Source organism: Rhinolophus sinicus, linkage group LG03 (assembly GCF_036562045.2).
Source record: "Rhinolophus sinicus isolate RSC01 linkage group LG03, ASM3656204v1, whole genome shotgun sequence".
NCBI lineage: Eukaryota > Metazoa > Chordata > Mammalia > Chiroptera > Rhinolophidae > Rhinolophus > Rhinolophus sinicus.
The window spans coordinates 70,798,744-70,824,608 of record NC_133753.1 but is presented as its reverse complement, the minus strand read 5'-3'; the positions used below and the strand labels follow the sequence as shown (position 1 = coordinate 70,824,608).

The 25,865-nt window shown below is 34.3% G+C and overlaps 1 protein-coding gene across 5 annotated transcripts in view; it reads left to right on the top strand.

The window, feature by feature from the left end:
- Window positions 1–25,865, top strand: part of KATNBL1 (katanin regulatory subunit B1 like 1) — a 78,409-nt gene that overhangs the window by 21,863 nt on the left and 30,681 nt on the right. For all 5 annotated transcript variants that reach the window (XM_074327937.1, XM_019752883.2, XM_019752881.2 and 2 more), the window contains 8 exons: window positions 14,528–14,658; window positions 15,566–15,606; window positions 16,894–17,173; window positions 20,244–20,362; window positions 21,075–21,125; window positions 21,216–21,305; window positions 21,646–21,735; window positions 22,539–22,632. In XM_074327937.1, coding sequence (XP_074184038.1) covers window positions 14,528–14,658; window positions 15,566–15,606; window positions 16,894–17,173; window positions 20,244–20,362; window positions 21,075–21,125; window positions 21,216–21,305; window positions 21,646–21,735; window positions 22,539–22,632 — 896 coding nt within the window. The remainder of the gene's footprint in view (window positions 1–14,527; window positions 14,659–15,565; window positions 15,607–16,893; window positions 17,174–20,243; window positions 20,363–21,074; window positions 21,126–21,215; window positions 21,306–21,645; window positions 21,736–22,538; window positions 22,633–25,865) is intronic.

Below are 25,865 nucleotides of genomic sequence, written 5' to 3'. Positions count from 1 at the left end.
TTTTCCCCCTCATGCTACATGTGCACATACAAAGAAACATATAACAAATTTAGGAACTGGTAGTAGAATTTGCTGACATCACAAATCATGTTTTTTTAACACCAAAGGCAACTTGCTTCATTAAGTGATATATATGTATAACTTAATAATAGCTAATATTTACAGAGGGATTAACCATGTGACAGATATCGTGGTAAGTAGATTATTTAATCTTCATAACACTCTGAAAATAGGCGGTTAAGTAACTTACCTAAGATCACATAACTAGTAAATGCTTACAGCAGGACTGAAACCTAGGAAGTCGGACTCCAGGACTTGTGTTTCCCATTATAACATACTGCCTAGTCCTTACTATTTAATCATATGAGAAAAGACAACTTCATGTTAAATCTTTCAGAAGCAAACGAAAATGTGTTATTTATTCTGTCGTATTTTCAAAGGTGAAAAAATGATAATACAGAATCTTCATTTATCAAGAGTGCTAGTAATGGCCATTCTCACTTCTATTGGCAGGAGTCTGGATCTAGAGGGCAGCTGCCCATCTCTGCCACATTTACCAAGCTTACCTTGTTACCCAATTTAGTAAGTATAACAATTTAAGATGAAGGCAAGAGATTCAAAAACTTCCTATCAAATTCAGTGTAGGTTAGAAAGCTAAAGAGAAGTGAAGTAAAACTATAACCATTTAGGATTTTGCACTGATAATGCTTTGTATCATTAAGTTCTTGAGCCACTTTAAAGAAACCCAAAGTAGAAGTCATAGATGATGCAAATACATGATTTTTAGATTTTGAATGAAAATGTTTAAGGTAGATGTGTACATCTCTGTTTTAGAAAATGAATCCTCATTTGAAATGATTTTGTGACCAGCTACCACCCCATTCACATTATATGAAAGGGCTTTTACCGTATTCAAGAGCTCTATAATATTTTTTGACCTAGTAATGTGCTTATCCAAAGGAAATAATCAAATATGTACAAATATACGGATGTCCATCAAAGTATTTCTGTAATCTAAAAAATAAGCAGCATCCATGTGATAAACTATATTCATTTAAATCACTTTCAAAGAGTCTTTTTAATATGTAGGAAATGTAATGTTAATGACAAAATATAGCATATAAAACTAAACTGCATGAGAGAAAAAGCACCAGAATGTTATTGGTGGTTGAATTACAGTGATTTTTAATTTTAATTTAGTTTTAGATAAGTAATACTTGTAGGAAATGCAAATTGGGTGTACACGGAGTATAAGGTTTCTCTGCTGCTCCCTAGCTTTGCAGTTCACCTCTGTGGAAGCCTTCAGTGTTTGTTGGGCTATCCTAAAGTGAGAGACTTTTTATCCGTATTTATTTCTGATTGTTTTCTTTTATACAACACACTTCATTCGGCCCCCAAATCCAGGGCTATGGAGTGAGAGACAGAGGGACAGGACATAGTCTTCCTGCACACAACCATTTTTGTCTCCGTCTCTTCCCCCCACCTGACTTTCTACATTACTCTTGCAGAGACAAAGTTGACTGCATCTGCGGCCGTTAAAGGGAACACTAGTACCTCTAGCCCCAGAGCAAGGACAAGCCATTTTAACTAGATCATTGCAGATCATTGCTACACATAGAGCCCGTAAATAAGCTATCCTCATTCAAGTAGTCTAGTATCTTACCTATTTCATTTAACTTTTAATCATACAGGAAAGCAGAGCGGATGGTGTAATGAACATCCCAACTACCCAGCTTCAATAGTTACCAACATTTCTTCTTTCACTGATTTTTCCCTGCTCTGTGCAAACCCTAAATGTCATCTCTTTTCATCTGTATGATGTACCCTGTTTCCCTGGAAATAAGACCTAGCCGGACAATCAGCTCTAATGAGTCTTTTGGAGCGAAAATGAATATAAGACCCGGTCTTATATTGTATTATGTTATGTTATATTATATTATATTATATTATATTATTATATTATATATATTATATTATATTTATATTATATTATATTATATTATATTATATTATATTATATTATATTATATTATATTATATTACATTACATTACATTACATAAGACCCTGTCTTATAGTAAAATAAGACCGGGTCTTGTGTTCATTTTTGCTCCAAAAGACGTATTAGAGCTGATTGTCCAGCTAGGTCTTATTTTCGGGGAAACAGGGTATGTATCTCTAAAAGAGTTTTTTTTTTTTTAAAGACATTACCACAATACCATTCAATTAGAAATAATTAACAATGACTAATCATTCTTGACTCTCATACACTGCTGATGGGAATGCAAAATGATATAACAAGTTTGTCAGTTTTCTTAAAAAGTTAAACATATATCTACCATATGGCCCAGCCATTCCATTGTAAGTATTTACCCAAGAGAAATGAAATCTGTTCATACTAAGACTTGTACATGACTATTCATAACAGCTTAATTGGTTATAGCCCAAACTGGAAACAACCCAAATGTCCATCAGCAGGTGAATGGATAAACAAACTGTGATCTATCCACACAATAGGATACTGTTCTGCAATAAAAAGAAGTAGACAGTTGATACATGAAACAGCATGTTGAGTGAAAGAAACTGTTGCCCCTCCCCCTAAAAGGAGAGTGTATACTACACGATACCATTTATATAAAATTCTAGAAAATGCAAATTAATTTCTAGTGACAGAAAGCAGATTAAATGGTTGGGGAGGGATTACAAAGGGGCACAGGAAATATTTGGACGTAATGGATGGGTTCATTATCTTGATTATGGTCATTGTTTATTGGGTGTGTATATATGGCTGTATACATAAGTATACTTTGTGTACGGTTTATTATGTGTTAGTTTTACTTTAGAGTTGTAAGCATATCACTCCTTAATCACGTATCCAGCCAATATTCAAATTTTCCTGAGTCTTATACAACAGTTTTTTTTTTTTTAAACTAGTACCTAAGCAATATCCACACATTGTATTCAGTTGATACAGTCTCTTTTAATATGTAGGTTCCTCCTCTTACCATTATTATTTTTTTCTTACAAGTATATGTTGAGGAAACAGTTTTGTGTCCCAAAGAATTTCTATTTTTCTGGATTTTTCTAATTACATCCCCAATGGTAGTGTTTATTAGGTTCCTGTCTGTGTTCTGTATTTTCTTTCAACTGGTAGTTGGTAACGGGCAGTTGAGGCTTGATTATGTTCAGGTTAGATTTTTTTTGGCAAAAATACGTAGTAGTAATGTTATGTAGTATTTTCTGTTATATCACATTAGGAGACATATCATGTCTGGTTTCTCCTTTTTTGGGATGCTAAAGTTGCGTAGTGAGTGGTTTGGATGTTGTCAATCTGATCTAATCCTTTATGAAGTTCCCCATCTGCTCTGTATCTATTTTTGCTTTTTATTAATGCTTAAATTGAACTTCATTTCTGAAAAACTAAAAATATAGAAATAAGGAAAGTTCTAGATTCTAATTTTTGAGTACATAAGAGTTTTATTAATACTATGTTTGCTTAAATAGAGAGCTTGCCTTCATTTCATTTGTACAATTTCTGGTTTGTCTTCAGGACTCAGGTTTAGTGTGACCTGAGATACATTCCTGGATGCTTTGCAGCCTCAGATGCACTGCTGCTTTTTTAGCAACCTGTACTATCGAGTTCTCTTTTAGAGCACTTAATTGTTTTATATTTCTTGTCATTTTTCCTCCATTAGGCCATAAGCTTCTTGAGAAATAAGACATGTACTACTACTTTTTTTTTTTTCATTTATTTGTTTTTTATTTAATTTATTGGGGTAACATTGGTTAATAATATAATATAAAGTTCAGGTGTACAACTTTATAATTCGACATCTGTATACTATGATGTGTGCTCACCACCCAAAGCCTAGTCTTTCGTTACCATATATTTGATCCCCTTTACCCTCTTCATCCTGCTCCCACCCTTCCTTCCCCTCTGGTAACCACCAATCTGTTGTCTGTATCTATGAGGTTTTTTGTTTGTTTTGTTTAAGATAATGTACTTCTTATTCATCTCTTAAAACATAGTAGGTGGTCAGTAAATGCATGTTGAATTGAATACATATGCCTTCTTTCTGTTAATCATTTAAAAAATGAACCTAAAAATACTAGGACTTTGATTACGATGATATTCATTTGTTCACTGGAGGATATACCATATATATATATATATATATGATGTTTTGTATATACTTAAATTAACTAAGAGTTGTTGAATTGCCTTTTAGGTTGTATATGTAAAGGTATGAAATCAGTCCCTGCCCATGAAAAGTTTTGCAGTCTAGTTGGCAAGAAGAGACACACACACCTGGATCAGTTAGTGCTAAATGTCTGCTTACATTTAGGCCTTCAATTATTTATTAATTGTTAAAGTCTTAACTATGTGATGCTAACTAAGTGCCATAAAAAGGTGGTGAAAGAAGAGATCAGTGAAGATAGGAATCAAGAAATGCTTCAGAGAGGAAGATTTGATATCAATCATTATAGTCAAAAAGGTGTGATAAAATGGAAAAGAGGGAAAGGGACTTTTCGGGGAGAAGAAACCATTTATTTCCATAAAAATCAAGTATCAGGAGAGGCAGGAAGTATTAATAGCAAAAGCTTAGAAAATGAGATCTAATGTTATAAAATATGCTTTCTGTGTGTAAGGATGCTTACAGTGAGCTTAGTGCCTACCCTTTACCCTTTTTCCTTTTCTGAAAGCTTTAATGTGGTTAGTTTAAGTTTTTGCCATCTTCTCATAAACTGACTCCCTTGATCTCTCTGTGAAGTTCCAGTGTAGTGCTCTGCTTTCTCCTCCCCCCCTCCCCATGTGCCTACTACTTTGAAATCACTTTGATGACTTAAAACATTCTCTCCTTAAGTTTTAACAGTTTGGTAGTTAACTTATTTACCCCCCATGCTCTTTATTCTAGTTTCCTCCTGTATTCAACAACAGCAACAACAACAAAAACCCTAATTTACTGTCCGCATGTTTTCTTATTCTTTTGGAGTAAGTCAGGGTAAAAACACAAATATCTTTACTTTTATAGATGAGGAAAATGAGGCCCAGCTGTTTCCAAGGTCACATAGCTAGTTAAATGGGAAAGGTGAGTGTTTGAATATGGCTCTTTTTGACCTGATCTTTTAGCTACACCAGCTTTCAGGTTGGATGAGTCTTTAATTTTTCACCCAGGTAGTGAGTGGTGATACCTACTGCATAGTAAGCAGAAAGCTGTCCAGAGAGCTGGGAGAGGTAGGAGGAGCCTGAAGGCCTTTGCAGATAAAGGTTTTTAAACTCCCACTGGCCTCCAAGTGAGAGCACTCACCCCACCTCATTGCACACAAAGGGCACTGAGGGCATCTTACCGGTTGTCAGGGCCAGACGCAGCCCACATGGTTGAGTAGAACAAAGAGAGAGCCAGAAGAGCTGGCCTGAATCATCACCAGTCAAAACACATCAGTATTCCAGAGGCTTTGAGAAGCATTTCTGGAACCTCCAGGACTAAAGGGTAGACCAGTTGCTTGGAGGAAAAAAGAATGGATGTGGCCCCCGTGGAGCCATGTCACTTCTGTCAAGCGAGTGTCCAAGGAGCCTGTGAAAAGCCATGAATGACATGTTCTCTGCACCCCAATTTTTAAAAATTAGGTTACTGATGTATCATTTATATGAGTTTTGACATACACACAGTTGTGTGATCACTACCACAATCAAAATATAGAACACGTTCCTCACCACAAAAAGTTGCCTCTTATCCCTTTGTAGTCAGTTTCTGCCTTCCCTTAGGCTCTGGCAACCATTGATGCTTTTCTTTCCCCCTAAGTTTGCCTTTTCTTAATGCCCCAGAAATGAAGTTGTATGGTATTTAGCCTCTTGAGCCTGGCTTCCCTCATTTAGCATAACGTGTTTGAGATTTAGTCTCATATTGTCTACGTTATCAAGAATTAGTACATATGTGTATAAGTAATTTCTTTTTCTCCTGAGTAGTTGATAATTCTTAAAGAAAAAATTATTTAAAAATCAATCTAGAAAAGTAAACATTTTAAATAAGTTGGGGTGACTAGATATCTGAATTTGCTTGGAACAAATCTGGTTTATGTCTATTGACCCATCATAATTTTTAATATCTCGTTTCACTCTCAAATGTGTCCTGGTTTCGGTGATAAATTATATAGTCACTGTAAACTGAGTGTCAAGATATAGCCATAGTTTACTTGCTGTACAAAGTTGTCAAATTTGCCTTCCAAAATACCAGAATTGTGTGTGTATACTGTATATTATATAAATACTATGAGTGATAATAGCAATAACAACTTACATGTAACCTCATTTTGATCTTTACAACTATATTTCCGTTCTTCATTTGAGAAAACAGATTCAGAATAGAATAAATAACCAGCCAAAACTCACAAGCTAAAACCTGCATTGTCATCTATACATTCACCCTTAATCTTATTGAGAGGCAGTATCGTGTACTGGTTCATCTTGGAGGCAGTGGTGACAGAATACCTAGGTTCCAGTCCTGACTCTTAGACTTTATTGTTGTTTGACCTTGGGCAAATTGTAGAATCCTTCGGTGCCTCAGTTTCCTCACCTATAAAAAGAAGGCATAATATGATATATCTCCAATGCCTATGGCAAGCATGTGGTAAGCTTTTGATAAAGGCTAGCTATTATGTTTATTAATGATATTGTTATTTGATTAACACCAATGCAATGGAATATTCTTCCTTTAACAAAAACCTCCCGTCCTCCCCATATAAAAAAAATAGTAGTGTGTGTGTGTGTGTGTGTGTGTGTGTGTGTGTATGTTTGGGGGGGGGTTTGCTCTTTTTCACTTATAATTAAAAAGAAAATTATTAATCTCTGACAGTATGGTACCTGATTATGAAGGCCTTCGACATTTAGATAAATAGTTTAGTTTTGGTGTAGTAAATCAATCCCACAAATTATGTTCCTTGGAACATCTGCATCTTTCAAATTTTATGCGTATCTGGCAGAATAAAAAAAAGTAGGTTGGTGGCTAAGTTTGGGGGGTCAGAGTTAAATAAAATTATGCAAGCTTCTCAGAGCCTTTTTAGTGTATTTAATTAATTTCCAAGAAGTAGTTTAACATGCAGCATATTCAAACTTATTTGAACAGAGTAAAACATCCATTAAAATCTATGTGGATATCTAAACATAATTTGGGAAATTCTGTAGTAAACAGTAGGAAACTATTGAAGATTTGAGGATTTCGCCATGAACACTATAGGCACTGGTTGTAAAGGATGATTTATGGGGACCAGGAGCAGAGTGGTGGCAGGAAAACCAAATAATTCTTATGGTAATTTCCGCTTGAAATGATGGGGCTAGAGATCTGACAGTAGAAAAGGGAAGGTCAGAATGGATCCCTGAAGGAAGATTCAAGAAGACTTAGTGATTGGTTGGAAGGAAGGAGAGAGGAATCAAAATAACTCCCAGGTTTCTAGTCTGAGAGAAATTTGATACCAATCATTTAAAATGTGTTAAATAGGAAGGGCGGCTAGTTGATTTGACAGTGGAAGAGATGGGAGAGGTTTTAGATACACTGACTCGGATGGACCCAGCCATGGCAGATCAGGAGGCTGAAAACAAGTCAGGAAAGAATAGGTGTAGAGAAATAGCCAGTCATGAAAGAATGTTTTTCCAATTTTAGTTTAGAGAGAAAAGAGTTGTTGAAGGAAAAGGAACCAAAAGAGAGTAAGGGAACAAGGAGCGTCAGGATAGTGCTGTGTCATGTGAACAGAAAGGTGAAGGGGGTGGGGAGCAGTGAAATGAAGGAAAAGCTGAATGGTGGTGGAGGAGGAGCAGGCTGTGGAGTGGCGTGGCTGACCTCGGGGAGCTTCGTCAGTGCTGTGAAGCCTCCCTTATAGCTTCAAGTGACCTTGAAGATGCAGTTTTTTTCAGATGAGAGGGCAAAATAAAAGCAAGGTTATAAAGGGTTAAAGAGAAAATGGAAACTAAAAAGCACTCATTGTAGAAATTTGGCAGGAAAGAGAAGTAGAGAAAGAGTATAGGAGTTGATAGGGGAAACCTGAGTATGTTTGAAAGCAGAAGGGGAGGAATCAGTTCAAAGGGAGAAATCGAAGATATAAAAGTGTGTGTGGGAGCTAAGTCCCAAATGAGGTGAGAAGGCAAGAATTGAGAAAATTAGATGGAGTTGCCCTAATTTTGGAAAAGTTAAAATAAATTCTTCCTATGAAATGTTACCTCTGTGTATTGGCATTTACACCTTTTTCATACAAGGGAGTTAGAGAATTAAGTAGCTTTTTGTAAGTAAGGTAGTGACCTAATTAAGTTAAAATATTTATTTCTTCAAATTATGAAAATAATTCATGTTCATTGTAGAAAATAGAGGAACATATAAATGAAGAAAAAGAATCACCTGTAAATCCACCATCAATTAATAACTTCTGTTAATGTTTTGATAGAGCCCTTTCGAATGAATTGACTATATATATTTATATATAGGAAAACCAAGAGTATACTATACATTCAGTTTTCTGTCCTGCTTTTAAAAATACTATTAATTTTGAACTTCCCACTTCACAAAATATTCCTTGTAAATAGTGTTTTTAATATTCCATTGTAAGCACTGATCCCATTTAGATCAACCCTGGCCTTCTCAATTCCCTTTGTAGCTCCTTGTTTTTTAACCTGATTCAAATTCCATTATTGAACATAAGTGCTACAGATACCAAAGTAGCTGAATTTAGGAGGTAGGAATTAGTATCCCCAGGCCCTAAAGAGTGTCCCAGAAAAATCTCATCTTTACCTTCTGTTCCTCTCCCCTTCACTGAAATTCTTAAAGAAGAAAGTCCAGTTCATCCTTTCCTTTCAATTTTGTGTGTGTCAGCTGCCTCGTAAAGAAAGCTATGGTTTATCTTTAAGCCCTGTAAATCCCGTGTGGGGCCTTAAAAGAGACAAGCAGGGAAGGATGGGAAGTAGGCATCCCTTATAGTTTATGTTCATCTGTCCCTCTTTGGTCATCTCCTCAGAAAAATAATACTCTCATCTTATTTGGCTATTCAAGATTGAAAATGTTGACTCTAGTTGGGAATGAATTGGATTCAATTAATGAAAACAAAGATGTGGTAGAATGACTGTGGATTCTATGCCCTATACTCTGCCACTGACAAGCTAATTGTCTTTGGGCAAGCTTCTTGATGTCTCTGGATAAAAAAAAAATAGGCTGAAGCTTTAAATTCTAAAACCTCTTTATGTATTTTTATTATGAGATAGTGGTTATAAACTTTGAGCCTTAAGACTCTGGGCAAATACCATACACACCCTTTGTAATAGCAAGAGCAACTCTGTTGGTGGTGAAGAGAATCACCAAGAATATTAATTATTATAATTCTTTGTACACAACCATGCTTTGTTTTTCAAGAAGAGGAGTGAAACTGCCTAGCGAAATTGCAGAGTTAAATACAATACAAGTAATTGATATACTATAGTATAGTAACATAAAAAGAAAGCCTAAGTTAATTTGCTCTTGACCCATAACTTCAGTTGTTAGAGACAAAAGTCCAGACATGTTTCATTCCTGTATGATGAGCTTGTGTCCCTGGGAGAGGTAGGGAGTATCTAACACTTAGAGCTATTTAATCTGTTGATTTGGCAGCCATTGTAGTAAATTATATGAATAGATCCCGTTTCATCTTTCTGGCAGGAGATGGCTGCTATATAAAGGGAATTCATCCCTCCAGTTCCTTCTACATGCCGGTTTTTCTACCTTCTCAAGAAGATACCTATAGCAATTACTATACTGTCTTTAAGAAAATATACACTGTGTCCAATGTTCAAAATAGTTATAAGTAAAGTGACTATTTTGGTCTCTTCTCACTGCCTCCTAGCCCTTGCTTTATATTTGTTCTCTTTTATTCTTTTTTCATTAAAAGATTAGTCTTTCTATTTTCTATAATCCCTGTCTTCAATCACTCTTGATCCCATTTCGATTATTCCCTTTTTGTATATTATCAAATGGCACTTCGGAAATCAACAGTTGCTTTAAACTATCTGAGTAGCACTGTCATGTATTCTTGGAGGAAAAGGATACTCCTATATTATTGCCTAAGGAAGGTACTACCAAATGCATAAGGCATAAAGCAAAATGGAATTTGTAGTGTAAAAATCCTTTGTAATGAGACTTTACCCTTACAATTTTGATAATTTCCTTCACTTTTAAAGCTTTATTGAAATGTAATTTACATGCCATGAAATTCACCTGATTTAAATGTACAGTTTACTGATTATAATTATGTACAGAGTTGTGCAATTATCAACCCAATCAAATTTTGGAACATTTTCATTACCCTACCCTCTTCCAAAGAAGACTTGTGCCTATTTGCCACTCCCACCCCAGCCTTAGGCAACCATTTCTGTCTGTAGATTTTACTTTTATGTACATTTCGTATAAAGGGAATCGTACACTATGTGGTCTTTTGTGTTTGGCTCTTTTTACTTAGCATTATGTTCATACATATTGTAGCATGAATCAGTACTTCATACCGTTTTGTTGCTGAGTAGTATTCCAAATGGATATAACACATATTGTTTATTTACCAGTTGATAGACATTTGGGTCTATCACCTTTTTGGCTATTCTGAATAATGGGGTTATGAATATTTACATACAAGTCTTTCTGTGGACATAAACTTTCATTTCACATGAATAAATATGTAGGAGTGGAATTGCTAGATGATATGGTAAATCTACATTTAACATTTTAAGAAACTGCCAAACTATTTTCCAGAGCTCCTGTACCGTTTTCCATTCCCACAGTAATGTGTGAGTGTTCCAGTTTCTCCACATCTTTCTCAACACTTGTTATTGTCTGTTGTTTTTATTATAGCCATGCTAGTGGTTGTGAAGTGGTTTCTCATTGTGGTTTTGACTTCCATTTTTCTAATGATGTGAAGTCTTTCGCTATTTAAAAAAGGCGACATTGTGCTTTAAAAAAACTGTTTTAGCCTATGAAGAAATGAGTATTTTTCCCGTATAAAAGGGAGACAGACTATCAATAAATGTTCTCTTCTAAAGGAAAACTATTGAAATTCTATAGACTTAAAAATACACATGTGCACGTGTGTGTGTGTGTGTGTGTGTGTGTGTGTGTGTGTGTAAGTGTGTGTAATAAGCAGGGCTAATCTATGGATAAAGCATTCTGGAAAAGATACAGACTACTAGGAAGGGTTGAACTAAAGACAGAAGGTGAAAGCTGTTTCAACTAATTATCATTTTTATATGGTATAGAATGGAATCTTTACTAATTCATTCAACATGTACACATAGAGCACTTTCCATATGCCAGGCAGTGTTGTAAACCCTGGGAACACAACAGTGAACAAGCAGTCAAGTTCCCACCCGCCCTTCATGGAGCTTACATTCTAGTGGAGAAGACATATGATAAACAGACAAATATATATGTCTACTAGTGATAATTATCATCAAGAAAAATAGGGTAGGGTAAGGAGATAAGAGATGTGAAAGTAGGTTTCTGTTTTAGAGGGTGGCTCAGGGACAGTCACTCTGAGGAGGGGGTATTTGAGCAAGAACTTGAAAATGTTATAAGGAAGCAAGCAATAAGAATATATGAGGGGAAAGCATTCCTAAGGTACAGAGCTCAGCAGATACATAGCCTTCAAATGAGAAATTTTATAATTCATCCTCCACTGATCAAGATCAGGCAAATTTTGATCTAAATAAACATAAAATGTCTTTGGTACATTAGGGCAAGTTACTTAAGTTCTCAAAACCTGCATTTTTTTTTTTTTTATGGGGATTGTAATATCTGCATCAGAGATTGTACTGATGAATAAATGAGATACTCAGTATAAAGCATTGATAGTTCCATGTTAAGTGATAAAATAGTGGTAGCTATTATTTTATTGGAAATTATTGTCACATCACCCATTTTAAGCTTTCAAAATTAGTTTTCCAACTAGCATTCTTCAGTAATCTTTGTTTTTTGTATCTTTTAAATTTTGTAAAATCTTAAATCAGATATTACTGTTTTAGGAATGTCATAATTTTAATAAAATAGGACCATTACCTCAGCTTCAAACTATTGTGCTTTTGATTATCATTCTAAAATATTTATTTTTAAAGTATGAATGACATTAGAGACCTCTTTCTCTAATTACTTTTATTTCTCAAGATTCATTTTTGATAGAGGCAGATTTATTGGTGAATTGGATTCTAGAAAGTTGACTATTTTATAGATTGTTTAATAATCAGATTACATATTTTGACAAAAACAAGGGTCTACTCTAATAGTGATTAATTTCCAAGAGTCTTTGTTGTTTGTTTGTCTCATTTGTGTTTTATGGATGCAGTTCATATGTCTAGAGAATTTTTTTGAAAGTCAGGTTTATTGAGTTAAAATATACGTATAATGAAAATTCCCTTTGTATTGCACAGTTTTGACAGTTAGGTGACTACCACCATAATCAAGATATAAAACAGTTCTTTGGGGACTTTGACCATCACTGATGGTCAATATTTTTAGATGTGTATGTATGTCTGTGTGTTTCCCTCTGGGATTGATCTTCCACACTCTTTTCTGGAGTGTGTAAGCCTGGCTGCAAGCCTCTGTGCTGCAAGTGGTAGAAAGAAGGTTAGAGGTCTCAACATGTAGTAGTATGTAAATTTTCACTTGATATCCCTGTTTATAATATATTCCTCACCCTCATTTGTGCCTGGAGTTCCCCATCCCAAGGACTTTGTTTAAAATTTTCCGTACAATAAATCTCTAGTTTTTTACTGGAATAGGGAACGGGATCTAGGGTTCTAACTGTGTCTTTAATAGATATTCAATCATCGTGCTTGTTTTAAGACCACCTTTATCCCCATTTCTTGATGTCCTCAGTATTGCTAATGCCTGAACCTTTTGGGAATTCTGCTTTTTACATTTCCTCACAGCTGATTTAGGATTTGGCTTTCTCAGATCTGCTAAGTCATTTATCATTTCTGCTTTGCAATTTCCAAAAAGTTGTTGCCGTCACCTCCTCTTCCTTGTCCTTATGGGTTTTATGTCTTTAAAAACCCTTTGCTGTCATTGTAATAGGGTTTCAGAGAAGGGTAGAAGTAATTTCATGTGTTTAGTCTGCTATCTTTAAAAGTGTCCTTTTCTTTAAAAAAAAAAAAAAATGCTTACCTTGTGGACATGACTCTTTGTGATCTAGCTTCTGCCTGTATCTCTGGCCTCGTTTCTCACTGCTATAGACACTCCCAGCATAAGCTCCAGTCACATGCATTGACTTAGGGTATTGCCAAAGAAACTGTGTTGCTTCATGCCTTTCAGTTATGCACATGCTATTGGTCCGTTAAGACTCTCCTTAGTAAAACTTTGCTGACTCACATGGGTGTCCCCTGTCAGTGCTTATTGTATTACTGCAATTATTTATTTACTTTTTACAAAAGTCTCATCCTAGAGGTTTCTTTTCTTTTTTCTTTTTATTTTTTAAAATTTTTTTTTTAAATTGGGGCATATTGTAGAATAGTGTATTTTTCCAGGACCCATCAGCTCCATGTCAAGTCGTTCTCAATCTAGTTTTGGGGGACGCATCTCAGCTCCATGTCAAGTTGTTGTTTTCAGTCTAGTTTTGGAGGGCGCAGCTCACTGGCCCATGTGGGAATTGAACCAGTGACCTTGGTGTTATGAACACTGCTCCAACCACAGCCAAACAGCCGCCCACCATCGATTCAGCTCCAAGCTCAAGCCGTTGTTTCTCACTGGTCCATTTGGGAATCGAACCAGTGACCTTGGTGTTATGAGCACTGCGCTCTAATCACTGAGCTAACCAGTCACCCATCATCCGAAAGGTTTCTTAACCTGGGGGTATGGGTAGGAGGGCTGTCCATGGATAAGATATAATTTGAGGAATAGCGTAGTGGATTAGTTTTTCAAAGGTAGAGAAAAGGTTTGGAGAGCTAGCTTCAAGAATGAAACAAAAATGTAAGGATTTGGCATAAAACAAGTCAGATATATATATATATATATATATATATATATATATATATATATATATATATATAGAGAGAGAGAGAGAGAGAGAGAGAGAGAGAGAGTGTTTGATTTTGGTTCCTCTGGCTGCTTGTGGTTGTATATGTGATTTGGTTCCAAAACTTTAGGCTTCTGTACTTTTGGATGCCATAGATACCACTACTATACACAGACTTGATTTCATAAACTTTAAATTTAATATATGGCTAGTGATACAGAAAATAGGAGATTGACATGTTGTGTTGGCAAAAAAAAAAATTGCCATATTATTGTTACTGGTTGCAAGAAAAGAATGAGAACAGAAAGAAAAAGCTTTAATTTCCTGGAATGCCCTGCCTTATGCTTCCTCTGCAAGGTTTTTAAAAATATATAAATTAGAACCATGTGATCCTCAGCTTTACTCGTAAGCCTCTTACATAGCATGGACCTGCTGTTGTATTTTTATATGTATATTAAGGAAATAATCAGACTCTTTTGCTTTTTGTATTTTACATTTATTATTTTTATTTTGTTGTCTAGGTATTCAAGAGATTATGGCATCTGAAACCCACAATGTTAAAAAACGAAACTTTTGTAACAATATTGAGGATCATTCCATTGATCTTCCCAGAAAAAGAATATCTAATTTTACTAATAAGAACATGAAGGAGGTAAGTCCATGGTTTCTAGGTAATGGGTAAGACATGTTCAGGCTACGAATACCATAGCAATACCATAGACCGGGTGACTTACGAACAAAAATTTATTTCTCAGAGTTCTGCAGGCTGAGAAGTCCAAGATCAAGGTCCTAGCAGTTTTGGTGTCTGGGAAGACCCACTTCCTGGTGCATAGATGGCTATCTTCTCACTGTGTCTTCACATAGTGGAAGGGATGAGAGAGCTCCCTGGGTTCTCTTTCGTAAGAGCGCCAATTCCATTCATGAAGCTCTACTCATGATCCAGTCACCTCCCAAAAGCCCTAATACCATGACTTTGGGGTTTAGGATTTCAGCATAAGAATTTTGGGGAGACAATCTTTCAGTCCATCACAGAAGTTTAAACTGTTAGGTCTATGGATAGTTCTGGTTAAGTAGTTTAAACATTGGGAGGTACTAATTCTGTTTAACTTGCCAGAATTAAGTAGAATTAATGAAATACTGAAAACTTTATATTCTGAAAGCTCTAAAAGCTTTTTGGACAGTATACTGTTTTGGTATGATATAATTTTAATATTTTAGTTTAACATCCAAGAGGAATCTCTGGTGTTTTTTTGTTCACTATTGCAAGGCATATTAACACTGGTAAAATTTCTTTTAAACCATATTAGAATTCAACTTATTAAGCACCTATAAGTATGATATGTGACTAGTGGCATGGAAAATAGGGAGATAGATATGTCAAAAACACCTACATACAATGTTCTTGTAATGAATGATTGTGATAGAGCATTAGAAGAGAGAAAGCTTTAATTTGAAAAACTTAACTGTTGAATTTCAAATTTGTTGCTATCAATCACAGAGTTTACATTGCTTTGTTAAAGAACTTAAATATGCTGCAACTATCTACTTTTATTTTTCAGGTTAAGAAATCTCCAAAACAGTTGGCTGCTTACATAAATAGGTAAGAGCATCTTTAAAGTTTGTGAGAAACTGCAAATACTGAAAGCTGGGTAAGAGTAAAAATAGGGAAAAAAATAAGTATTCTCTTTTATTATAATAATATTTAACTTATTGTCAAACACTTCCTTTGTGCCACATCAGTATTATCTCTAATCCTTACAATAGTCCTACTGGATAGGTATTATTGTCCCCTAACAGTTGAGGAAAAAATTAAAGGTCAGAGAGGTTAAGTGATTTGTTCAGGGTTATACACCCAAAAAGTGGTAAAAATGGCATTGATTCTCAGATCTGCTGAACTTTCTATCAAACCTCTGGTTCTCAGGGGCATTTTCTACTAAACCATTGGTTCTCAAAGTGTGGTCTCAGGACCCTGGGGGCCCCTGAATCCCTTCCAGGGAGTTTTTCAGGTCAAAACTATATTTGTATCAATATTAAGACATTATTCACCTTCTTCAGTTTCATTCTCTTACAAGTCTACAGTAGCATTTTCCAGAGGCTACATGATATTTGATATCATAATAGATTGGAGAAGCAGATATGAGACTACAGCTGTCTTCTTGTTAAACTAGATATTAGAGATTTTGCAAAGATGTAAAACAATGCCGTTCTCTTCTGTGTGTGTGTGTGTGTGTGTGTATGTGTGTGTGTAAATATAGAAAACACAAGATTTTAGGGGTAAAATATTCTGTTAATATGTAACGAATCTATCACTTTTTAAGCGAATTTAACAAATTTTTTCAGTTTTAGCTTCTAATACAGTAAATATCAATAGATATTGCCCACATTAAAAAATTCTTTTGAGACCTCAAGAAATTTTAAGAGTGTAAAGCATTCTGAGGACAAAACATTTGAGAGCCACTATCCTAAACTACAAGATGTAATCTATTGTGGTTTGTCTTATTCAGACAAAATTAAATATACTTCAACTTAATCAAAATAAACTGTAAAACATTCAAGCATGTATAATTATTTGTTGTTTTGTTAGAATAAGTTTAAGTGACTAGAAATTGTTATAATTTTCTTATACCCAGAATGGCCTGTATTTTATTTTAAAAGCATCTAGTTATGCCTCTTTTCATTTTCACTTGGTATAAAGTATCCTTTTCATTGCTTTTCAATGGTTTGTAATTTCCCTCTTTGATCTATGATTTAAGATTTTAAAAATTCTATTTGTTTGTAATTTTAGTGGATTGTGATCACAAAATGTGGCCTATTCATTTTTGTTTAAAAACTTTTAAATGTTTTCATGTGGTTCTTTTTCATTTAAGAAAATCAATTATTTTTACAGAACAGTTGGACAAGCTGTGAAAAGCCCAGATAAACTACGTAAGGTGATCTATCACAGAAAGAAAGTTCATTATCCTTTTCTAAATCCTTGTTACAAAAAAAAACAGTCCCCTAGAAGTGGGGGCTGTGACATGGCAAATAAAGAAAATGAACTGGCTTGTGCAGGCCACCTGCCTGAAAAATTACACCATGATGGTCGAACATATTTGCTTAACTCCAGTGATTCTGGTTCTTCACAGACAGAAAGCCCATCATCAAAATATAGTGGTTTTTTTTCTGAGGTAAGTAATTTTATTCATGCTATAATATTGGGGTTTTGTTTTGTTTTTTTTCTATTGGGTATTTTTTTCTATTGGGTTTTTTTTTCTTTGCCATATTCTGCTAGCAGAAAAATTTGCCACCCATTGAATTCAGACTTATTTGAATAATTTTAACCCCCCTAAGACAGTTTTCCAGATTAACCAAATTTGAATCAGTAGTTTATTCCTTTTCTCTAAGTTAGTGATATCTGAGATGGGTCGACATGATTGACAAGCTGCTGTAAATACCCAGAATGGCAGGTAGGCCAGTTGAGATTTACGGAAGGGAAAAGAAATCTTACCTAAAAAGGGGACCACCAAAGCCAGTTATCCAGGCACATTTTGCTCGGCTCTCAAAATTGCTTAATAGAAGCTTTGTTTTGGCAAGTCTGCTAAGATGTGCTGCTCTTGTGATTCAGACAAAATAAGTTGTTTGAATAGGGTCAAGGGAATATTTAGGGGGGGTGATGAAAACATTCTAAAACTGGATTGTTGTGATGGTTGCACAACTCTATAAACTGATTAAAAATAATTGAATTACGTACTTTTAATGGGTGAGTTTGAGGGTATGTAAACTAAACTTCCAAAAAGTCACTTTTTATAAAAGTGGTCATTGAAGGAATGGTTTGATAAAATTTGTAAACACACATGAGTTTATAATTATTATTACATGTTTACTGTATATATTGTAGAAAATAAACCCAAAGCAAAAAAATTATCCATAAACTTGATGTTTAGAAATAACAGTATTAAATTTTTGATGTTTCCTTTCTCTTCATACTGTACATATAGTTTGATAACTTGATGTTTAATAAATTTAGATATTTTTTCATATGATTAAATAACGCTTCTAATGGTATTTTTAAATAGATACATAACATTACATTGTTTGTATGTACCTTAATTCCTTTAACTATGATTTGGTAAACTTCGTATTGTTTCTCTCTGGCATGACAACTTAAAAAGCGTTTTCTGTGGCATACAACCAGAAAAAAATTAAATTAAAATGGTCATAAGTGTGTGTAGGTGAATGAAGATGAGCATCATATTTAGGATAATGATTACAAGCAAATAAGATGACAGAAAGATAGAAAATAAAGTTATTAACTAAAAGCATAATGAAATGATGCAAAAAAAACCACAGTCTTTTTGTTAGTGAAAATATTCTCGTAAAAAATTAGATCCTGGACTAATAATAGAAAGTTAGCAATGCTAGGAGAAGCGAAGGAAGTGTGTATAGTATCTGAGAAAAGAGGAAGGAAGGAAAATTTGACTTAATAGTGAATTATGGATCCTGGAGATTAGGATGGTAACTAAACTTTAGTGTTAAAGAGAATCACTGTTATACTAATTCATTCACAAATATTTGAGGGTTCCTACTGTGTAATGAATTCTAAAATCTCTGAGGAAATAGATTGGTGGGTGAAAAACAGATATTGCCCCTACTTTCATGTAGTTGTAGAAGTGGTGAGGCCAACACTAATTAGATAATCATAAAAGCTGCACACCTTGAAGGAAAAGAACATATAACTATATAACCCAGAAATCTGTCCTGATTTCTGGACAGATTAACCCAGGTGGTTCTTCAGTTGAACTGAGGGAATAAACATATTGAGTGCAGATGTATTTTTTTTTTATTAGTTTCAGGTGCACAAGACAAAGCAAAACTTAGACGTTTATCATTTATATCCCTCACACTGTGTGAACCTCCCTGCAGATGTATTTTTTTAAAAGTTTCAGTTGTGTATTTGAATTAATTCCACAGTATGCGACATTTTTTCAAGGCCCTCTTTTTACTTTGCTCTCTGATTTTGACTATTATACTTTTCACAAATCTTTCTTAGCCTCACACTCAACTAATAGATTTATTGATTGCTCTTTTGTTGTTTTAGACCCTTTTTCTTGACTAGTGCCTCCTCTAAAAACCTATATTTAAAAAGGATACCATATTATTTTGTCAAAGTTCAAATATATGTAATCTTTGATCTAGCTGTTCCAGTTCTACAGTTAACCCTACAGAAGTATTTGTACCAGTGCACATATTTATATACACAAGATGTTCATTGCATAGTTTTAATAGGGAAAAACTAGAATCAATCTAAATAGATCATGGTACATAAAGACTGGATGGAGTATATGTAATTGTTTTTTAAAAATTATGTTGATCTATGTTTTGACATTGGAAAAAGTCTTCATAATACTTATATGTAAGTGAAAAAGCAAGGTTTTCAAAAATATAGATATTACAATATTTTAGTTTTACATGTACCTAATTTGTCCTTGTCTAGAAAGTGGTTTGGAAAGATACATACTAGTCTATTAATGGCAATTACTTCTGGGCGCTGATATTAGATGTTTTTGTGGGTAGGTAGAGAGTATTTACTTTTAATTTTATGCAGTTCTGCATTATTTAAACTTTTTACAACAGGAATATATTACTTTATAATATAGAAAAAATGAGTGAGTGAATGAATTTAAATACCGTGTTTCCCCGAAAATAAGACCTAGCCGGACAATCAGCTCTAATGCGTCTTTTGGAGCAAAAATGAATATAAGACCCAGTCTTAGTTTACTATAATATAAGGCTGCATCTAATATAATATGAGACCGGGTCTTATATTCATTTTTGCTCCAGAAGACGCATTAGAGCTGATTGAAACAGGGTGCTTGTCAGAGAACCGAATTTTTGTTGTTCCTTTCTCATGCTGTTCAGTAAGTAATGACTAGCCTATGTATTTACCTTTTATCTATATTATAAATTGAATCATAGGTTTATAGGTGAGCTAAAAATAATTTATTTCATAAGTTACTGAGATTTAAAAGAAAAATGATAGCAAATAAGAAAAAATTTTGGTGAAAAATAAATATGTCCTAAATTTATTCAGATCATTCATTTACTATGTTCAACAGCAATATTTTTTTGTATGGACTAGTAAAAAGAGTCACCTTTGTATAATTTTAAAATATGTGTATCAGAATAATTAAGTTGAAAAAATGGTTTTATGTTATGTTTCAATGTGCTTTTTAAGAAATTAAGATTACTGCCTTTCAGGTTTCTCAGGACCATGAAACGATGGCACAAGTTTTGTTCAGCAGGAATTTGAGATTGAATGTAGCTTTAACTTTCTGGAAAAAGAGAAGTATAACTGAACTTGTAGCTTATTTGGTGAGGTAAGTGTGAACTTTTATGCTTTTTGTTCAATAAAAGTAATTTCCAATGGGCTATCTAGAAATGCCTCCTCTTTTTTATGTTATTAGTGGCTAAAATTTTAAACTTCTTTGTTTAGCTTCAGTAGAGACAATATGGTTTAAATTACATTCATTACTAGTCTAAGAGGAACCAAAATACAGAAAACCATCTGTTCTGTCAGACTGAACAAAGCTGTTACCTTCTCTAAGATTCTTATCTATAAAATGAAGCGATACCAATATGGGAAAAGTAACCCTTTAAAAATCCCCTTTGAGTGAAAATGTTAAACATTACCTTCCTCACTGTATTGAAGTCCCTTCTCAGATGTTACCTTAATGAGGCCTTCCTTGACACCTTATCTAAAAGTACATATTTCTTCACTCCCTATATCTCTTTTTTGTTTTATTTTTCTCATAGCACTTACCATCATCAACATGCTCTGTATGTTTCACTTCTTTATTTGTTTATTGTCTGTCTCTGCTTTCTCCCCCAACCCTCAAAATACACTCACACACACATTAGAATGCAAGCCCTATCTCTGTTTACTTCTGCACCCCTAGCACCTGGCTCATCAGAGACACTGGGATTATTTGTTGAATGAATGGGTTTCTCAAAAGCAGTGTGAAGGTCATCGTATGAAAGTAAATGAGCAAATCAGCTTTCTGAGCAGTGCTATTCTTTTTGTACCCACAGGATAGAAGACCTTGGAGTGGTGGTGGATTGCCTTCCTGTGCTCACCAATAGGTAAAAAGAATATTTTTCAGAAAATAAATAAGTTTACAGAAGGACAAATTATGGCCTGTTCGTATTTTTTATACCTTACTATTTCTTTAGTTTACAGGAAGAAAAACAGTACATCTCACTTGGCTGCTGTGTAGACTTGTTGCCGCTAGTAAAATCACTACTTAAAAGCAAGTTTGAAGAGTAAGTGGTAATCTGCATTTCAATTCATTTCTCTCTTCCAGCATCCTTGATTTTGTGCCTCGTGAGTGCATAGTAGTAGACTGAGCTCCATGAGACATACAGGTTTTTATCTTCAAGTTGCTTATAGCCCAGTTAGGAAAAGAAGTGACCAGAGAACAATTACAAAAGCATCTATAAACAAGTTACAAAAAATACAGTTTTGTGAAAGTAGTGAAATAAGTTTTTTAAAGAGGGAAAGTGTGTGTGTGTGTGTGTGTGTGTTGAGTAGGGGAGAGTATCTTCTTTTGTAAAGGCTTCTTGGATGAAAACACTTGAATTTTGTAACAAAATGTCATTTCAGGTATATAATAGTTGGCTTAAACTGGCTTCAAGCAGTCATAAAAAGGTGGTGGTCAGAACTATCTTCCAAAACAGAAATTATAAATGATGGGTGAGTATACATTTAAAGATAACCTCATGCTACTAAAAAATTTTTCAGAAAAGCAGCTTGATTAAACTTGGTGATGTTTTTATTCCATGATCATCAGTATATAATATTCTCTTCATTTTCAGAGAAATATTAAATTAGGATACTGTCCATGTGAAAATTACACATGGAAGTTGAATTCCACAGACCAGTAAACCCCTGTATCTCTTTTAGGAGAGCCCTACTTTTCATTTTAGAAGGCAAAAGCACCGCAGTAGTTTAACCCTTGTGTCCATTATAATGAGTAAGGGAGAGAAAAGGAGATGGCCTTTAGTGGAGGAAGTGATGAGGCACAGGAATGGAGGCATCCTGCAGGGTCCTTTGGCTACCTAGGCATTAACCTGAGAATCCACTGTGGCTGATTACAATTCTAAAACCTATATTATAATCATAACAATTTGTGTATTGCCTCGATGTAAAAATGTGTGGGTATTCTACTAAATGAGCCAGATTATCATGAAGAAACAAAAACAACTCCCAACAATCTCCTTAAAGTTCATAGTTTTCTTTTTAGTCTCTCAAAATTTTACACTTCATATACAAGAACAGGTGTCCAAATGCTTCCAATGCCTCGTTTTCTTAGTTGAGTTAACAACTACGTAACCTTTAATTTCCATGATGGTATGTACTATTTTAAAGAGTTGCTTGATTTCAAATAGTGTAATTTTCTCTGATAAATACTTGAAAATTTTTAAATTTTTGATTAAAAATATTTACGAAAATCCATATTGTATATTTATATTCTAATTTTTCTTTTTTTCTCCTAGAAATATTCAGATTTTAAAAGAACAATTAAGTGGATTGTGGGAGCAAGAAAACCATCTTACTTTGGTTCCAGGATATACTGGTAATATAGCTAAGGTAATCTATATTTAAGCTTTAAAATTTAAGGTTAAAATCAATATTTAAGCTTAATTAAAATATAGAAATAATATTATACATTAATATAATACAATAGTATTGTACATTTTTAAATGACTTCTTCCACATCTTTAGGCAGAATACTTTAATACTCACAAGGTCTAAAGTCAATTTCATATTTGCAAATATCTTCTGGATACGAATGTGACTTTGGCAGGGAACACAAGAATTATTAGCCATTGAATATGTTTCAGATACAGCCACAAAAATAATGTGCTAGAGGTTATTTAATGACCTCGTTCCAATTAAATAAAAATATTTGAAAAAAAGTTAAAAATCCAGGTAAGGAAGGCATCCAAAAGACCAGTGACACGCAGGAAAGGAAGCAAGAGGTGAGGAATAACTGCTTACAGTTTGGGCTTTCATTATTTCTTACCTGGACCACTAGCCTCCTTTCTCTAGTGTTCCCGCCTTCAATGTATCCTTCATTGCACAATGATCTTCCCATAATGGAAATCTGATGATGATACTCTCCCTTTGGTCATATGGTTGCTAATCATCACCAACAGATACACTCCCAAGAGGGATGGGATGAGGCATGATGATGGGAAAGAGCTAGCCATAGCCACTGAATCAATGAGGTTCATATTTCTGGAGTCATTTTTACCTAATTAAAAATAACCTATGACACTTTTAAATAAAAAGTAAAGCAGATATATTATGGACTAGAATGTAAAGTGCATCAGAATTTAAAAAATAAAATAATGAGATTTGAAAGAAAAAAAAAAAAAGAGGTGAGGAATACAATTAAATGACTTGGGGGTATGATATTTTTACTTGGCTTTTGCTAATACCATGCTCTTTGGGAAAGTAAACTGTTCAAATCATAGTATGATTTGACATTGGTATTTATTGATTTTCTTGCCCCTTAAAGGAAAAGGTACATTACTAGCTTGGATATTAATATTAAAACTCCAGAAAACACTGGTATATAAAATACATGTAATTGCAGAAAAAAAACATCATTAAGAAATATTTCCATTCTTTTACTGAGCAAACTGCTATCATCAGTGTACTTTAGCCAGAAATATAAAACCATTCTTCGGTTTAAAAAAATACAATATTCTAAGTAAGAGCGTTTATGTTATGGACTAACGTGTAAAAATCTTCTGGGATACTTTCAAGAAAAGGAGCAAAATGGTATATCAACGAAGTGTGTTACCACTGTTTATAATTTTACTTTGTAGAATTCTTTTTGTTTTTAATTAAATTTATTGGCATGACAATGGTTAGTAAAATTACATAGGTTTCAAGTGTACAATTCTGTAATACATCATCTGTGTATCACATTGTGTGTTTGCCACCCACAGTCAGTTCTCCTTCCATCACCATATATTTGACCTCCTTTACCCTCTTCTACCATTGTCCCACTGTTACCCTCTGGTAACCACTAAACTGTTGTCTGTGTCTATCAGTTTTTCTTTCTTTCTTTATCTTATTCCTTTGTTGCATTCAGTTTTATATCCTACATATCAGTGAAGTCATATGATTCTTGACTTTTTCTGTCTGACTTACTTCGCTTAGCATAATCTCAAGATCCATCCATGTTGTCACAAATGACAGTATTTCATCTTTTCTTATGGCAGAGTAGTATTCCATTGTGTATATAAACCACAATCTTCTTTATCCAATCATCTATCGAAGGACACTGGTTGTTTCCATGTCTTGGCCACTGTAAATAAAGCTGCAGTGAACATTGGAGTACATATGTATACCTTTATAATAAATGTTTTCAGATTTCTTGGGCATATACCCAGGAGAAGGATTGCTGGGTCATATGGTAATTCTATTCTTAATTTTTTGAAGAACCTCCATACAGTTTTCCATAGTGGCTGCACCAATCTACACTCCTACCAACAGTGTATGAGGGTCCCTTTTTCTCCACAGCCTCTCCAACAGTTATTTGTCTAGCCATTCTAATAGGTGTGAGGTGATAGCTCATTGTGGTTTTGATCTTCATTTTCCTAATAGCTAGTGAAGTTGAGCAGTTTTTCATGTATCTGTTGGCCGTCAGTATGTCTTCTTGGGAGAAGTTTCTGTTCATGTCCTTTGCCCATTTTTTAATTGGATTGTTTGTCTTTTTGTTGTTGAGTTGTATGAGCTCCTTATATATTTTGGATATTAGCCCCTTATCAGAGGCGTTGTTTGAAGATATTTTCTCCCATTTGGTTGGTTGCCTCTTTGTTTTGTTGATGGTTTCTTTTGCTGTGCAGAAGCTTTTTATAGTTTGATATAGTCCCATTCATTTATTTTAGCTTTTATTTCCCTTGCCTTTGAGGTCAAATTCATAAAATCCTCTTTGAACCCAAGGTCCGTAAGTTTAGTACCTATGCTTTCTTCTGTACAGTTTATTGTTTCAGGTCTTATGTTTTGGTCTCTGATCCATTTTGAATTAATTTTGGTATATGGTGACAGATAGCAGTCTAGATTCATTCTTTTGCACGTGGCTTTCCAATTTTCCCAGCACCACTTATTTAAGAGGATTTCTTTTCTCCATTGTATGTTTTTGTCTCCTTTGTCAAAAATTATCTGTCGATATTTATGTGGGTTTATTTCTGGATTTTCAATTCTATTCCATTGGTCTGTGTGTCTGTTTTTCTGCCAATACCATACTATTTTAATTATTGTAGCCCTGTAGTACAAGCTGAAGTCAGGGAATGTGATACTTCCAGCATTGTTCTTTTTTCTTAGGATTGCTTTGGCTCTTCGGGGTCTTTTGTAGTTCCATACAAATCTGATGATTTTTTGTTCCATTTCTTTAAAAAATGCCATTGGGCTTTTGATGGGGATTGCATTAAATGTGTATATTGCTTTGGGTAATAGGGCCATTTATCTATGTTGATTCTTCTAGTCCATGAACCCGGAATGTTTTTCCGTTTCTTTGTGTCTTTGATTTCTTTTAAAAATGTCTTATAGTTTTCAGTGTATAGGTCCTTCACATCGTTGGTTAAGTTTATTCCTAGGTATTTTATTCTTTTTGTTGCAAATGTAAAAGGAATTGTTTTTTTTAATTTCTTTTTCTGAAATTTCATCATTAGTATATAGAAATGCAGTGGAGTTTTATACACTGATTTGTAGCCGGCAACTTCACTGTACCCGTTTATTGTTTCTGATAACTTTTTGGTGAAGTCTTCAAGGTTTTCTAAATAAAGAGTACTTTGTAGAATTCTTAA